At 36.4% G+C, this 18,607-nt stretch overlaps 2 protein-coding genes across 4 annotated transcripts in view; both read left to right on the top strand.

Moving 5' to 3' along the window:
- The first annotated feature begins 1,186 nt into the window (after positions 1-1,186).
- LOC138134069 (uncharacterized) lies at positions 1,187-3,711 on the top strand. Its single transcript, XM_069052138.1, has 2 exons — positions 1,187-1,402; positions 1,654-3,711. The coding sequence occupies exon 2, from the start codon at positions 1,656-1,658 to the stop codon at positions 3,432-3,434; it is 1,779 nt and encodes a 592-aa protein (XP_068908239.1). The 5' UTR covers positions 1,187-1,402; positions 1,654-1,655; the 3' UTR covers positions 3,435-3,711.
- Positions 3,712-5,111: 1,400 nt separating this feature from the next.
- The window catches only part of LOC138132840 (uncharacterized), a 48,237-nt gene continuing 34,741 nt past the window's right edge, over positions 5,112-18,607 (top strand). The window contains exons 1-2 of one of the 3 annotated variants that reach the window (XM_069050510.1): positions 5,112-5,299; positions 9,344-9,876. In XM_069050510.1, coding sequence (XP_068906611.1) covers positions 9,460-9,876 — 417 coding nt within the window. In that variant the 5' untranslated portion in view covers positions 5,112-5,299; positions 9,344-9,459. Of the gene's footprint in view, positions 5,300-9,296; positions 9,877-18,607 lie in introns of all 3 variants that reach the window. The other 2 variants (XM_069050508.1, XM_069050509.1) reach the window with 2 other exon arrangements.

Here is an 18,607-nt window from a genome sequence, read left to right as displayed (position 1 = left end):
TATTAACATATTAACAAAGAAGTATTTAGAGAGAAATAAAAAAATCAAAAACTTAACATTGTCGAGGCTGCAACGTCAAGTAGGTACAGTCGATGGACAAATAAAACTGGGACAAAAATGACAATCACATACCTAAGTCAAAATTTACAAATTTGCATCGTTTAATTACGGCTTTATCACAAATATTTAGGTTAACTTTGGTATGACATATTATATAGATACTGACAAATGTATTGACAATTCAGTGGTCTGATTTACATAGATTAAATTTTAAGTGTCCCAGTTTTATTTGTCCACCGACCGTACCTAATTGAAGAATGTGACAACAAAAGAGTAAACCTTCCATTAACTCCTTTTGAGTGATTTGCTATTACTAGTATATGTATTTTTAAAGTGCCCAAAATATAAGAATAAATCGATTGAAGGCCCAAATTTAGAAAACAAATTTTTGCAACAATATTCTTGCGAGACTCCTTAAAAGACTCCAAAAAATTGTTATTTGTAATTGTAAAATAAAAAATAAACGCACCCGGTTATTAGAGATTTGGTACAGTCGCGACCATTAAATCTTGGCCCTCAGTCATTTTGAAATTTCCCGCTACTGTGACAAATTAAAAATTTTGCCTGCTTAATTAGGGCCAATGTCAATAAAACGTCAATAAAAAAAAGTCAAATTTTTATTCTAAACATTCAAAATTATGGCCCCAATAACGTATTTTAACAGATTAAAAATTATTTCGCTGATAGAGACGGATGTGTCAGAATCTTGACAAGACAAGACAGATGGAATTTATTAGAGGATATGCTCACATTGGAGCACTTTCCGTTGCCTCAAAGAATGACCTTGACGACCAAAATTTATTGCTCGCGACAGTACAATGTGATGTCACTTGACCATTTCATTTGAAAAGATATTTTCCTGTGAAGCTAGAAGGTTATGAAGAAGTAGACACTTCTGCTAAAAATATCACTGTGCTGGTCGAAACAAGATTAAATACAACTTTAAACATTATTTAAATTAAGAAATGGTGGTAGGTACAACGGAATAAACACTCGTGAACTCGAATTAAATTGACATTAAAAAAAAAATCGTTACGGAGAAGAGAGAAATACCATCTCTCTATCCTCCGGTTAGGTTACATTCATTCAAGATTGCCTTACCAGAGTCACTATTAAGTCATAAGGTAACTGTACCCTATATGGCCTAGTACTCAGTATGGCCTATGTCACCTGATTCGGTAAATACGCAAAAATCCCGAGAGATGGTGGCATCAGTATACTTGGGACGTTAAAATAACTTGCTTGTAGGATTCCCAGCCTGCACCAGTGCAGCGAAGTCTGTCAAAAATATAATAATGGTTGCGCGCCATTGTGGACAGCAGATGCATCGAATTTCAGACAAGTAAGTTTCAATCTTTAATAAATTGTTACAGTTGCTCACAAAATTTGATATTACATCTATAGATAGTGTGTTTTGTCCTCTTTTCAATCATACATGCTAATTATTCATTAACAATAAATTTAAACCATTCGGAAGTAAAATGTGCCACGCCGTAAGGCGACCTAATATGGCCTAGGCAGGCCATATTGGGTACATATATGAAACTTATTCATTTATTCTGTTTTTAATGCAAGAATTTGTTTTGCTACCAGCCATGTCTTCTGAAAAGGCGAAAAAGAGGGGCAATTGGACCCAGGATAATCTGAACAAAGCCCTAGAGGCCATTAGAAAGAAAGAAATATCCGATTATAAAGCGGCAAAAGAATTTGGTATTCCGCGACGGACTCTTCGAAGGTATCTGAAGTCTAATTCTAATCAGAAAGCTAAATTGGGACGCAAGTTTGCTTTGACTGAAGAGCAAAATGCTGAGCTCTGTTCGCGGATTGTTCGACTAGCAGAAGTGGGCTATCCCATTACAACTAAAATTTTAAGACTATGCGTATACAAATACTGCAAGGAAAATAACATAGAACATCAGTTTTCTGACGTAAAACAAATTGCAAGTCATAAATGGGTGCGAAAATTTCTAAAAGAAAATCCTACTGTTTCGATCAGAAAATCTCAAAATCTAAATCCTGCTAGAGCTCAAAAATTAAACAGATATATTGTTGAAGATCATTTTAGAAAACTTCAGACGGTTTTCGAAGATAACGAAATATTTGGAAAACCTGAAAAACTGTTTAATATGGACGAGAAGGGATGTAGATTGAACTTACATAAGGAACCAAAAGTTCTGGCTAAAAAAGGAGCACGCAGGGTTCATATTATCGGCAACGAACATGGGGAAAACGTGACTGTTGTTTCATGTGCTAATGCAATGGGTGCATCAATTCCCCCAATGATATTGTTTAAGGGAAAACGAATGAAAGCAGAATTCGCGGATGATTTACCACCTGGTTCAGTTTGCCGTATGACTGAGAAAGGTTCTATGACCGCAAAATGTTTTGTGGATTGGCTTCACCACTTTGGACACTATAAACCTGCAGGTAGATGCGTACTTATTTTTGATGGCGCCAAAAGCCACTTGGACTATGACATAGTAGCGACTGCTGATCAGTATGACGTTGTGCTATATTGCCTTCCATCTAACACAACACATGAGCTCCAGCCACTAGATAAAGCGGTATTTCGTTCCTTTGAGTACCATTGGGATCAACAGGTAATGCTCTATTGGCACAATAATGGTGAAAGAACATTAACAAAGCAACGTTTTGCAAAAATCTTCACTCCGGTCTGGGATCTATGTATGACACCGTCCAATATAAAGTCTGGTTTTCGTGCTACTGGTTTATATCCGTATGATCCCAATGCAATTCCTGAAGAAGCGTTTAAACCAAGTATAGCATCAGAGTTACCTGTTCCTGAGCAAGCAGAACCTTTGGCAACATCGACACCGACGACCACCTCCAAATTACGGACAACTTCTCCACAGCCTGGACCGTCAGGGTTATCAACTTTTAAACACACAAGAGCTCATGTCCTGTCAACAGATGAAGTCGATTCTGTTGAAGCTGCTTTGATTGGTGATGATGAGGATGATGACACTAACGCGAATTTATCTGAAGACGAGGAGGAAGATGCTGGTTCGCAGTCTTTCCAAGATTTACTCCCCACCCCTATCAAAAAAACCCGAAAGGTTACAAATAGACGGAAGGCGATAAACAGCAGGGCGGTTGTTCTGAAAAGAACATTATTTGACAAAAAGGAAACCGTCGATGAAGCACCGAAGTCGAAATGTTCAAAGACTGTTAGTGCAAAAGGAAAATCGAAGAAAATTCAAAAAAACGAATCATGGTTTTGCCATGTTTGCAAAGAAGATGCAGTAAAGGATATGCGTATATGCAGTGCCTGTAAATTTTATGTGCACGAAGAATGTGTAGGTCTCACCAAGGAGGATAACGAACTTTTTATTTGTCCAGACTGTGAAAATTGATTTATAAAAGATTTCTTAAAATAAATTTGTTTAATCTGACCAAACTTATTATCCAAATTTTATAGGCCATACTAGGTACATATGGTAGTCAATATGGCCTAAATGCACATTTTGGAATTTTTGTTATTCCGAACTCCCTATTTATTCAATTTGATTGAAATTTACGTCTTACGTTCCTTATTAGTTACTATTTAGCTCCCAGGCGTCGTTGATGAGTTACTTGCATTTACAAAAAATACAAAAAAGAAATTAGCTTAGGTGGGCCATATAGGGTACAGTTACCTTATGTGTCAGATTCTTCATTACAACAGCACTATTTTCCTCTCAGAATGCTCAAAAGGAGGAGGAAATAACATATCTTGAGGGGATCCTAACATTTGAACTAAAAGGGCTAAGTGAGTAATATTTTATTTATAATAAAAAAAAAACATTAAAACTTACTGATAATAATCAGTAAAATGAACAAAAATGTGCAATTTCTAATACAGAAAGTAACTTGCCGATCGTAGAAATTACAAGAGATTACAAAAGATTACACGAGATTATATAAGATCAAAGAATTGCCGCTTTGAAGTGAACAGTTAAATCACCGTGTTCAAATATCACTCTTTAAAATCAACATACTTAGGTTTACTTTCAAGAATTAATTATTATTATGGTACCAGGAGTTAAAAAAGTTTTGATTTATTAGTTCCTTTTATTTATCAGTGTACTTGTGGGTATTAGCAGTTAACGATTGCCTTAAGTGACATAAAAATGTGTTTTACAGTACACGGTAGTTAGTGGATGGCATTGTGGGAGCAATTATCGAAGCTAAAATGAAAAAGAATTCATTAATCACTTTGTCTCATTCTCCACATATTTTCACAACAATCCCGTACTTAATTATTTATTGACAGTACACTTAATCAAGTTACGACTCGATTAATTATTAATTAACAACAATCAACTATGCTGATTCAGGCAATTTAAATTTTTAAAATGAACTAAATTAACATAGTATAGTATCTCGAAGTTAAGGAGATTGACCCCTTGAAGTTCTCAAAGTAAATCTGGCGCAATTTTTCGTCGTAATTGTTTTATCATTTGACATATGCAAACTAGTTTAATTTGAAGTTCTCGGTAGTTGCGGTAATGATAATAATTTAAGATAATTGTGAGCGATGATAAAGGTGCTCATTTCCGAGAAACCCGATTCTGCGAAACGGCCTCCACAAAAGTGAAAATCCGAAGCCGGCAAATACAAATTTGAACAGAACCGAGGACATAAAGTAAAAAGGTGGGTCGTAAAGTCGGGGCCATTAAAGATCCGCGGCTCAAGAATTCGGCGAGTCCCATAAAATACTCCGGATGGCAAAAATTCATTTAAAAACGAAAATCGCGTTATAAAGTATCGATAGCGCGACGTTTAATAAATTCGTACTGTTAATGGCGAAACCGCGAGTGGAGATTGCGAATCCCGCAGGCTGGGACTTATTTTATAGGACCGGGTAATAATGGCGCATTGGCGTAGCACACCTTTCGAAAAATCCCCCCGACAAGGTGCTCTAGTAACAAAAAGGAAAATCCGCCCGACAAATTACAATACTTTCGTACGTGTTTATGCGTCCTGAAATACGAGATCAGACAGTTCGGGAGATGAATGGACCACAATGAATGCGCTTTAACAAATAAAGAGACACCACAGGCTCAGTCGATCCGTTGGCGCGACTTCGAAAGCACTACACGTTCTGGTACTTGATCCTCGCACAAACACGCGCTCTTCCACGATTCACATTTTTTCCGAAATGCACCTGAACAGTTGTGTGTTGTGGTTTGTCGCCTAGTCGAAAATAGGGCGGGATTTTTTTCGAAAAATGACTCATGTAAGTAGCGTGCCAGATTCACCCGCTCCTGGAACCCAACAAACTCAAACAAAACTACATACCTGAGAAAGTTAAATATAATCACGTGCAGATCGAAAGGAAATGCAATGCGATTGTGTTTACACCTCGATTTTCACACGTTTGTTCGCGGTTTGGCCCGGCTTGCTGAAAAATCGCGGTTATTTCGGGGTTACCTCGACCTTAACTAACTTTCGGTGCATTCAAATAAAAATGGATGAATGAATCAGATCACTCGGGTACAATGCAAGATTTCTTCGTCTGTTGTTGACGGCTGGAGGTCAGTGTGGGTCTTGTTCTTCGATAATACAGTACCCCTGACCCACTGACGGAAATTCACAATGCAATTCAAAATCTCCGGTGTTTATTCGATCACGAAAAATTCTTCTCGTAATTTGTGTTTCGGACCAGTTGACGGTGGTTCAAAGCTGCCGACTACTGTTGACTAATAGGCCGTTGCAGTGGAGGCGCCCTATTAGAATTGATTTATATTCTCGTCACACTTAATTAAAATTTTATTATTTCACCCGATACAAAAATACAAAACGATCCGTTACTCTCACCGCCTAAAACGGCCAAAATCAATCGTTAACATTTTACGATCTCGATGATTTGTTTACTTGCCTACAGAAATTAAAATATTTTGTAATACATCTCGCAGGAATTCGGTGATAGTCAAGGCCCGACTCGACGCCCACGTCGGAATTAATTCCTGCCATTTTATATTTTCCATTTCTAACAGTAATTTGTACCCCATGGGGTCCCAGACGTTTACAACAAATTTCACCGAGTCCCCCATAAATCAGACGAGTGGACGCCGATTTTTTAGTCACTTTTTGCCGTTCGATCGTGAAAATGTTCAGGTTCATTCACTAGTGGGATGATTTATTGAGGCAACGGTTTTTGAATATCACTCTGTCAACACCTTTGTACACACATTTAAAGAAAATGTTTCGAAATTTGTTGGCTTAGTTGAGGTTTCGTTATTTCTGAAAGATGACTAAAACATTATTATTTTTGTTTGGTCTTGCAGTGCAGAACGCATTCAAGGCCTGTCCAAAATTTTGCAAATAATCCGTACACTTCACTTCCCTATAATTATTTCATTAATCATTAAAGCTTACCTTGATATTTGCTCTCGCACAAAACACAAACACGAAATTCAATTTTCAAACACAGTAAAAGAATCAACGAAAAAAATTGGTATGCTCAAGAGTTCCACAACATTTTTTTTTGTTTACTCCAAAGAAATAATTGTTTGTAAATTCCAGCGATTATTTTATTTACTCCATCTTATTCTAGATTTTGGTAAACTTCCGTTTGTTTGTGTTTTATACCTGAGGTATTAAATTTACTTGATGGGATAACTACTACTATAGAATCAACAACCAACCTTCGCTGTATTTTATGACCGACCGCTGAGCATTTGATGGATGTTTGTAAACATATTGCAACAACAGTAACAGACTGATATTTCATACTTTTTTGTGGGCGAAACTAACAATTAAATATTTAAAACAACAACGTAAAACATTAAAAAAATTATATAGGTAATCATAATTCGTGTGACCAAATCTTAAAAAATATCGCGCGTTCATTTAAATTTCTCCTCAACGTTGACGGCGAAGAGTCGATTGTGAACACACCACTTGTCTCCGTCTGCAGACGGAAAAAGTGAGGTTAGATTTAAACAGCTGATCCGTGATCTGTAATCCGTGGTCCGTTCACAATCGACTCTTCAACGCCAACTTTGAGGATAAATTGCAATGAAAACCCGGTATAAACACCGTTCACGTTTTGTTTTGGCATAATGGGAGACCATGATTTATTTTTTAACATTGGAGACACTGTTTGATTCCCTCACCAAAGTGCCTGACACGCGGACCTATCAAAATGGACATAACATGTTGTTGAATTTCCAGCGATGTGTGAGTATTCTTCTATTGCAAACTAGTATAATGCACTCACTAGACATTGACGCGATTTATAACCTCAAACTTAGAAAAATATAACCTAATTCAACAGATAGCTTTACTACCAAATTAAATGTAAAATTTCCATAGGTTCTTCCCATTTATGCCAAAACAACGTGAATAAATTTTATGTTGTTTGAACCCGATAAACTTATTTTATCATGTTGTCGAGTTTGACGTAAATGCTACAGTTGCAATGTGGGAATCCCCCAAAACGAATAAATTTTAGTATAGATAAAAGTTGCTATTTTGCAGAATTATTATGTAGTTATAATTGAAACGGAATTTGCCTTTCTGCACAGTACGTCCAATTATGACTTTGTGTTCACCTTGATACAAACTGGTGATTCCCCGCGAGCTGACTTCTACATCCTCACAATATTTATTTAAACAAAAGATAAAAATTTTACGTTTCATTAAATCTTGTTGTTGGTCCTCCATTCTGTTGCAAATTCAGATTTTACCTTCTAGTTCCTGTCTATTTTTACTAATTTTGTTATGTCTTTGCGAGAAACCTTAAGCTTTTGGCAGTCCGTACCTGCTTCCGACCACATTTTTCTCTCATGTTTTTACACATTGCGTAAATTGATTTTTGCCAACACCGTGCGTATCTCACGTTTTCTTTTCAAATTTTTTGACGACAGATGGCTTATCTTACGTTGGTGTTTGCGTAAAAATAGACGCATCAGAAGTGGGACAGATTTATATTTAAATTTGATCGATTTTCAAATGCTGCTGAATTACTGATAAATATTTAAAGAGTAAAAAGGTTTTAATTTGCCGGGAAAGTTTGGGCTCTCCGGCTGTTATTTTTAATCTGGATGGGCTCTTCCAATATAAATTCTCCAAATTTTGATAACCAATATCAAATTACTCTCGACTCACTAATACGTGTAATAAATTTCCGGCGAAACGTCGACAAAATTAAAAACGAACATTATTTTCGAATAATCACCCAATTTAAATAAAATAGAAATATTTGGTTAATTTATTCGGCCCCGCAATAACGTCGGCGATAATTTAAATTTCCACATTGTATAATATTTATGAACGTCTAGACTAAATCAGTTGCGCAACACCGGTCTGCATTTTCGCTCTTCGGTTTCTTGGGTGGGAGCTTTACACACGCACGCATCAATATTGCAGTTTTTAGAGAGGGTAGTTTTTCACGTGCGTTCAAAATTAACCCCCGGATAGGTAAATTCAATGTCGGGAGAACGTGTTCAGGTGCGAATTTGGATCCTTCCGCGGCAATTTATGTGCAAGATTAAAAGGGTTATCCGATCGCCCCCTAAATTTATGTTTAGCTGAGAGGAAACTTCTAAGCACGACGAATTATTTATGGAATCGGTTTATCCCAAATTTCCATTATTTTGGAAAGCGTGGCTAATTGAGATGGGGCGCTGTTTCGTCTCATTCGGTATTCGATCGCCGCCACAAAAATAATTGTGTACATTAGGAGAGACTTTAATTATTCATCAGGTACGGCCGACACACCTACCTGCCATAATTGCAGGAATCGGAAAGAATTACGACGCGGGATTTGCATATTGATCAAAATAGAGTCGATAAATTAGTTCGACTCGGTTATTATTCACAATATTTATTTTTGGCGCGTGAAATCGAGTGCGCAAAGTGAAAATTTCGTTTGGTAATGCATGCAATATTTTGAATGCAATAAAGTCGGAGGTAATGTCAAGGGTGAATTTATTGCGCTACACTGTATTAATTATAGAGCACCGCTCACGGTTTCCATTAACTTTTGTGCCTGGATGTTTGAATGTTTGATAATGGCAATAAAAAGGCCCTATCAGCCAAAGAGTACCTACGTAAATTTGTTTATATAGTCAGAACACACACGCCCAAATTATGTAATAAAGCGTTGCCCAATGTTTTGAGATTACGCACGGCGCACGTTACCAAATGAACATGCTGCACCATCATCGGATTTTTCGTGCATTTTTTACTGCGACGATCTGACCCCGATTAACTTTTAACTTGCTCAGGTATAAGGCAAATATTGGACCAGAGATGATTTCTGTTTAATGCCCAGGAACTGTGTTTCTCCATCTTGAACCGTCGTAAATCGCCCGGCTCGGTCCTGCACAGTCCTTTTCCAAAATAAATAATGTGTTGTGAGTAAACGGAGTGAGAGCACCTCTGATAAAAATGTGGATCGCCGATTTGAAGATTGTGTTGGGTTTTTGTATTTACACCGCGTTGGCGTACCACGGCTCCAAGCAGGATTACATCAAATGGAGGGAGAGATTTTTGCCGAAGAGGCCGCTCACGACGACCGAGAGTGCCGTAGTGACTAGCGAAAACGATATTTATTACGAGAATCTGAAACTGAGGCACCACTCGAGGTTTCCCAATTTGGATAGAGTCATGCTGAAGATTGACAACATGCAAGGGAAGAAGAAGGAGGTCTATCCGGTGCACAACAAGATACGGCACCAGAACGTCTACAGGACTACGACGACGTCGACGACGACCACGGACGAGGGGCTCTTCGGGGACGACTACGGGGACTCGGAGTACGAGGATGACACTCCCGCTGACGATCAGAACGAGTACGAAGATTGGGTGAGTGTGGTTTGTTCTCTTCCGGTCCGGTTCTGATATCAGTCTCAGCTAATACAAAGGCTCATTTCATTTATAATTCATCATTAGACAATATCAATAATTCATCTTCGTTTATAATTCAAGTGCGATTGTTTCATTCATTCATTCATGTGTCAGATTAGTAAAATTAATTACGGTGCGTTTGGAAAACGCAACCAATCCAGGTATACACTTCGAGATATTCCACCAACTTCAGAGAAAACGTTTTATTCGATTTTGATTATTTGAAACGAATTCATTTGTTCCGTCTAATAAAATAATTGGATAAATTGTGAGAATTACACTAATTGAGTAATTAATCAAACAGATAACTAAACACCAAAAGGAAATAGCAGACATATTTTTATAATTAAGTGGTCCTGGTCCAGACTAAAATTGTTTTCTGAAGCAAGTTAGATTTGAGAAGACAAATTGGAAGTGTGTAAATAATAATTAGTCAATAAATTTAATTAGACAATTAGTAAGTACAGTAGAAATACTGCAAAGTGGAGTTTCCAAGCGTTTTACCACATTTTTGAAAATTTTAGAAGGGAATGAAGCCTGTTTTGTCTAGAAAATTAATTCTGAAAAGTTTTTACACATAACTCCCCAATTTTGAAATAAGTTTGCCCAAAAGTTATTCAATTTTAGACATTTGTTAAGTTGCAACGACTTTCTGCCTAATTTTTTTTGACGGTGGATTTAGTCAATTTCTTCATATTAATCACATTTACGAAATCTCACATACTTGACCTTCATAATTTTTGAAAATAATCTTTTCAAAATGAAAACGAAGAAAACGATGACTTCGTTTGTCATTCACAACCTTTTTTATTGGAGTAGGACTGAAGCTTTTCACAAGCATTCGTAGATGAAGTATCATGCGTTCAAATGAAAACCTGAGTAGGCGTTGAAAAAGTAAATTATTTCGAACAGTGTAAAGTTTGAATTTCCCGCCGTTTGACACGAACGACATTTGTCTATGTTTAATCGGCACATGATTGAGCATGATTGTTTCAGCAAAGGCTGCCCTTGGATATTTGCTTCGAGAATATGAATTGATACTTATTCCATTTCTAATGTAAAATTTTGCAAAGAAAGAAAAAAAAACACAAAGATTTTTTGTTTATAAATTTTAGGTTAGCTGTCAACATGCTTTAATTACAACTGTCAATTTACACTTTAAAAAGCAAAACAATTGATGGTTTCCAACGCCTTCCCAGCCCAGGATTTCATTTGAACTTCCGGGAAATACAGAGCTTTTAGAGCTCTTATGAATGTTTTTTATGTCCCAATACTTTTTGATTTCCGTATTACGGGATCGATTATAAAATTCAGCATTTCTTAAGTGAGAATAAAATCATCTTCATAAAAAGGAATTAAAATAATAAATAGAGAAGATAAATCAAAAGTTAGTGCGTGAATTAGAGGAAGATGGTGTTTGCTTAATCTGATCTAAGCTGATTATTGCGGCTTACGAAACCTTATGAGACGTTAAACATTTTGACAATGAAATCTAATTTAAAATGTATCAGCTTATAAAACACACAAAGAAATCATTTTAAAGGATTAAAATGTCACGAAGCGATGACTGCATACATGACAGCGAGGACAAAGGATCTCTGTAGGACGTGAAAAAATCGAGCACGTATTATTTTTAATAAAACATTCCTTCGCCGCTATCCGTGAAGTGACTTATCGATCTGTGATCAAAGCTAGAAAATTTGACAGTGCGAAATTTTTATAGGACGTCGTAACTCAGCGCTTTCTTTTGAAGCGATGCTCTCTGGGATATGTTGCAAGTTGAATGAGATTTTAAAAATACTAAAAATAGTCCTTAATTCAATATTGAAGTGCCCCCTTTCACAACATGTGTGCATCAGTGTGACAGCTTGTGTGCTTTAATAATAACTAATGGTTTTCTAATAAACGAAAGCAAACATGATCAAAGTGTTAACAAATGAGTTGAAGACGCTGCGACATTCTCTGCGGAATTTTGCAAAAACTGCAACGATGCGCCGCCAACGGAGTAGCAGCAATAAAATCTTGAATGTAGCTCTTCTAAATCAATGCCTCATAAAATCACTTAAATTGTATCCTGTCCCGCAGCCATCCAAGTCCCATAATTCAACAGGCGGCGTCGGTTTCTTAAAAAGTAGTCGTTTCGCCGGCGGTCTCGCAACAGATCATGCCACCCCCGGGCGTCCGCAGCTGGTGATGACTCAATCCATGAAAGAAGCGAATGTTTGCACCGACCAGTCGGTTTTTCCGCGAAACAGATATGTTTACGTGTCTTCTGCTAGAAGTCGTCTATGGTGGCCAAAGGCTGTAGGTCAAATCCAGCACAGATTACGATTATTATAAATAAAAGTGACCGCGCCAATTCGCTTTAATCATAAATAATTTACGAGCATGTGTAGATAAATGGCGAGCATCTTAATTCAGCCCGCCGTTAATAAAAGTGCATCGTTAAAAGAAGAAGAGAATCAAATACCACCCGTCTAGTCCAGATGCACCAGCTATACGTCCACGACCACATAAAAATAAGCCTCATGTCCAACTGGATGCTCTCGAGAGCTGTAAATATTAATGCGATTATGAGATAGTTGCAGCTACTGTGCACAACCTGCAGCGGACGTCTGCTCTTCTTGCTTTATCGCCAGCCGATACGAAAATTCGCTCGAGAGACGGCGCTCTAAAAGAGATTCGTTTTATTCTCGATGACTAACGCAATTAAGATTGATAAGGAGTTATTGAAAGAGAAGACCAGCGCCCGCTCAAACGTGGAAAGGTGCACTACTGATGCAATCCAACTATACTACTGCTGCGTCAACAACCGGAAAGCGAGCTCTAAACCTCGCATTACCGTCCATTTCGATCTAATGAGTTGGGTAATTACTCGCAGATATCAATCTGATTAATGCTAATTATAGTTATAAGTCCACAATGGACAGGCACGGCGCGTCAACAGTCGAGATTTATGGTCGTTTCCAATTTTGTGAATTTTTGAATGGAACTTGACATTTAGGAAAAATGGAATCGGGTGCGATTTAAATACTCGTCCACTCAATGCTATCCGGATTGATAAATCTGGTTTAATCTAAATTCATTCCGAAAACGGGAGGTACGCCTCAAGAATTTCAACGAGCCTTATTAATATGGCTTGAGATCTATGGAAGAGAACAGGATGCGTGCAAAAACATCACGAATATTTGCGTACAGTGAGAAGACGGTTAAACCGCCGTGAATTATTGCCAACCATAATTAATTGTCGTCGACGAGAATTGATTGCGACAACGTAGTACCCACCTGAAGAATTGCTTGTTAAATGTCACAGAAGTGAGTAAGTCGACGGACCCGGACCGGGCCGGTCGCTTACCGGAATAAATATACGATCTTCTAAACATACTCGTTTCGTTTGTTTGACATCGGTAACGGCAGCTTCCGACAGGTTTGTGGTTTGTCAAGTATTCCAAACAAATTATTATTTTAATACGCTCTTGCGGTCCCCACGATAACAATAATCATTCTCTTCGTTTGGATGAATCACTGCGTGATTTGGCCCGTTCAAGATGACAAAAGGCAGATGGCCAAAAGGCAAATCAAGAACAGGGCCGTTACACTCGCCCGATTTGTTTGCAATTGACCGTGTCTAGGAGATAACTGAAGCAGTTTGGCTGGTGGAATGTATGTTTCCGGACTGGTTGTATTTTGGGTATTGACGTGGTCGAGAAAATTGGCGTTGGAAGGAGGAAGAAGACAATCGAAGATTAAAGTGCTCTTAAACTTGAATTCACCGGACAAGAATGGAAACAACAATTCTGTTTTAAGTACCGCCCGGAAAAACATGAAAGAGATGTTTTTATTGAAAATAATATCTAAGAAGTTTAGTGTAAATGTTGGAGGAAGCCATAAGATGTGTTTTACAAACCACAGATTGCTAAATCTTGGCCAAGCTTCTTTGAAAAATTCAGAAGAAGCGACAGGGACTTTTGTTCTCAAAACAAAGATGTTACTGGATGTTAAACAAAGAAATTGATGGAGTGGTGTCACGCGGAACAAGACAAAGGTGATACAAGCTCGGAAGAAGCGTCAACCCTTTGGGACCTTTGAGACCTTTGGGACTTGGGAGATCCTTCTGTTTGATTTGTATAAAAATGAAACCACCTTCGTCTGGCATTATTGGACTTCCTGGATGGTTGGGGCAGGATAATAAAGAAAACCATTTGACAACTTGTTTTAAAAGGAAATGTTGCACGTCCGTGCACGGGTCGATTCTTGCAAAACGTGTTAGGTATTCAAGAGTGTCCAGCTTATCGTCTCGACTTGGCACCAAGGGACTACTGTTTTTAAAATTGATTATTTGCTTCATATGTCTAGCAACCAATTGCGTGACAAATATTGACCAATCAAAACGAGAAAACAAAAAATAACCCGATAAAATTTCTCTAAAATGCACACTGTGCAATAATCGGATAAAAAATGCGGGTACCTGATTTTTTTTTTAAATAAATTATTTTGAATAAAAAGGATTGGAAATAATGCGTTTGTTTTCATTCTATTCAGGAAATAATCAGCCGTATACCCCTCGTGCAAAATTTTAATATCGGCAAATTTTTTGCTAATGAACTCATCAAACATCCATAAATTATTCGGTCAGAAGACCAATTATTATCAAATAAAAGCCCTCGACTTCGTCTCGTGCTCTTATTTGATAATAATTGGTCTTCTGACCTCATTTATGGATGTTTTCGTTCATTAGCAAAAAATTTTGCACTTGGGATATAATATGTGAGAAAAATTGAGAGGAAACAAATTCTTGATAGATAGAGAAGTACATACGATCATGAGAGAGTTATAGTGAATAGTAGAAAAATTGTTTTTTTAATCCATTCATCTTATTGCGCACTGCTACTACAACCAATCATTCAAGTTACAATAAAAATTAAAAATTGAAAAAAGGATGTTTGAGTATTTACTAATTGATTATTCACGAGGAAAAAACGATAATTTTGTATTATAATAAAAAAGAATCAGAAAATGTCGATAATATATTGAAAAGTTAATGGAAGAGAAGAGAGAAAATTTTAATTTATATAAAAAAGAGGCACGGCATTGAGGCCGAATTTAGTTATCATTACGGATATTGATGTAAAATATTTTTACTATACTCGTTTATACACATTTTTTAAATTATTAATTATTGTTGATTACTGATCACCCTCACAGATAAACCAGTCAATGGAATGTTAAAAAAAGCATCTATATAAAATAATGCAGCAAGTGCATAAAGTAGTACTTTTTCCGCACTTGATCGCACGAGCCGTAGGCGAGTGACATAATGACACGTTACGGCACTTTTTTTAACACTCTACCTCATTTTTCACTATTACCATAAACAGATATTTTACGCAATAAAAGTAGTGTTGTAACAGTCGTACTGTCGTAGAAAAAATAAGTTTTACAATTTTTCAAAATAATTTTAATCAAACCTAAAAATGTCAATATGTATATAATTTATACGGTCCAGGCACAGAAACTTCATTTTATTATGTTGCTTGAGTTGTCGCAACTAGTGATAAATTATGTATGTACATAGATATTTAAAAAAATATGTTCATTTTTGTCAATTAATACATAAATCTTATTTGTAACCTAATTGATTTCCTTCTATAGAGTGCATGTCGTTTCCAACAATTATAAAAGAATGTGACTGAATTAGACCGCTACATAATTGCAACGAGAATTTCGAAAGTACCATTTAAAGTAATCCACTTCGTATGTGCAAATGGTTTTTTGTTTGAACGTTTATTACACTAATAATTATTATTTAGAGTTAATTTACAGTTGTACACACAATAAGTATGTGATACTGGTCACACGAACACATACCATGTGGTAAATAACATATTTTGGGTCTAATTGATGGTTGCATTTGATAGATCATTCTCAACAGCAAGACAAACGCATTCACGAATGAAACACTGGTTTTAATAATTAATTTCTCTAGTTTTTCTTCCTGTAATCGCAGTCCAGTCTTAATTGCATAGATTATGTAGCGCACCTTAATAAACCGTGTATTATTATAGATCCCATTACTATCAGCCAGAGGCTTACCTTTTATAAGTAGATTTAAGAGATTTAACTTTATTAATGTTAAGTACTCAGTCTGACAACATCAAATAAAAAAATCCATTAACCAACCTGAGATGTGCATTAAACACATAATAGCAGACGTATTGTCCAACCATTACCCCCAGCACGCTATTCCGTTAAATTGTGTTTTATGGGCATAACATTACGCAGGTTATAGCCGAGACCCTCAACAATTAATCTTTCGGATGCTTATTAACGGATCCATAAAAACGAAGACTTCTTCCGGGGAGAATGCAAGAATTGAAAGTAAGCTCCGAAAGCTCACGAATCAAATTTGACTTTGGACCGCAACAAAAACTCTGATCACTGATCGACGTCGAATCCACGAATAGTTTCGGGTTCCTTCGATTTATCTCTTGTTCGCGTCATCCGTGACACTTTTCACATTCCCGACAAAATTTTTATGTTTTGACGCTGACAGGAGCAATATAGTGGGCTCATATATCTGTAGACACAGCGTATATTTAAATAGAAAGCCCGGAACGAGAATTTACAATCTGATGCGATAAATCAACAGAAAAATATTGCACAGGGGCGTAACCGTGATATTTCGATAAGTTATACTCTATTTTTGATCGGAGCGCTAGACCTATCATTTAGTCTGAAAAATTCGCCGATAATGCTAGGTTTATGTTAATTGTTATAATGGTTCTCCTTGATGAAGTAACGTGCTAAATTACCAGTTACATGCAGCGTCTTGACAATAAAAGTAAAAGGAAGGAAAGTGAATTATCCATTTAGCTATCGACTTTATAAAAACCTAATACTGGGAAATTACAGTACTCCAGAGATTTTTTTACGTTTCAATAAACTTCTTTGTTGCGTCATTGCTAAAGTAATTCCAGTAATTTCTGTGAGTAATCGCCACATACGGGTTTGACAGTTGTGTTAATTTAACTACAATTTCTTAAAAGTGCCACCAAGATTTACATAAGCCTCTAGACTTAATTTAAATTGTGGAGTACAGTTAAATTTACGATGGACACTCAATTAATCCATTGATTAATGAAGCTTCCTGGAAAGTACATTTGCAGTAGGATCGATGGTAATGTCTATTATTACACGAAGAAATTGTTTTTGCTGTGATAAATTCGGCGTTTTATAAGTCCAATAAAATTCGGTATATTCGATGATGTTTCCGTAAATATCATTCTGAGATATAGGACAGTCGTGCTATTTTTGCGGCTTCGTAATGCATTGGACGTTATAAAATTAGCGGAATTGCCAAAGCAAAAGATAGCACTCTCTCAATAATTCGGAGACGGGTCAAGGAGGGATAATGCGATAGATAAATGTTGAACTGAGTCTGTTCAATCGAGTGCAGATAACTAAACATTTAAATTTTTTCGATGACAGCTAATCAGAGGCGATTATGGTGATGATCGTGCGGCTGCCTACCAATCATCAGCAACTATGGCGATAATCGTGCGATAATATCGGGTGTTCATTTAAATTTATTCTCAAGGTTGGCGTTGAAGAGTCGATTGTGAACGTACCACTCGGTAGTACAAACACAAACAACGCAAAAAGTGAGGTTAGATTTAAACAGCTAATCCGTGATCCGTAATTCGTGGTGCGTTCACAATCTACTCTTCAACGCCAACTTTCAGGATACATTTAAATGATTACCCGATATAATAATAAATGAAGACACCTGTTTTTCTCGACTGGGTTTGAAAAATTCTAAAAAATATTTAAAAAAAATTGTTATTTGATAGAGAATTGTTGATTTCCATGCTGGCGAAACAGAATAACGAAAAAGTTAATGTGTTAATGTTTGCTGTATATGAAGAGTGATTTTTAAAATTATTGTTGTATAATGTAGGATACCTTGAATTTTGAATGGGTTATGTTATTATTAAAAAAATTGAAGTACAGTCAACAACGAAATATAAAAGTGAATGCGTAGATTAATTCATACATTCTCACTTGTCAGATAATAAATTGTAGATATCCCTTCGATATGAGTTTTAAAGTACCTAAGTAAACAGGTAAAAAATGACCTTTGACTGAAAATATTATACAGGTCATTCTTTATAATGATTAATCGAAGCAAGCCATGCCCATTTTATGAAATTTTTGCCGCTTTATACAAACATAACTCTAATCTGGCGTGAACTGTCAATAAAGTCAACTCAACGGTGTGTATTCACTTATTTACATAATTTTGATCCTTTTCATATGGAGCGGCAACCATAAATTTTACATTCAGGTTTTACGCCAACTTGGACTACAATCACAATTCATAATAAAATAATCAATAAGTCTTCATTAAAGGAACTATTAGGTAACTAAATTATGTTATGAATTAAATACTCTCGTATTAATTAAATATTCTCGTAAGATGACGAGCCTGACCAGGTAAAAATGCAACCCACAATACAATTTCTAAAGCTATCAAGATCAAGATTACATTATCATAATGCACATAAAACACAGATAGCTTTTAATGTCAGCCTAATGAATGTCAAGTTCTGACACCTCTCTCAACAAAATATGGTTTAATAACAATAATAAGCAATTAAAAAATCAAAATCACAAAAGTAAGGGGTAAGTA

The sequence above is a fragment of the Tenebrio molitor genome, chromosome 6, assembly GCF_963966145.1.
Source record: "Tenebrio molitor chromosome 6, icTenMoli1.1, whole genome shotgun sequence".
Taxonomy (NCBI): Eukaryota; Metazoa; Arthropoda; class Insecta; order Coleoptera; family Tenebrionidae; genus Tenebrio; species Tenebrio molitor.
Note: the sequence above shows the minus strand (reverse complement) of the source record. Positions and strands in the feature narration are given on the sequence as shown.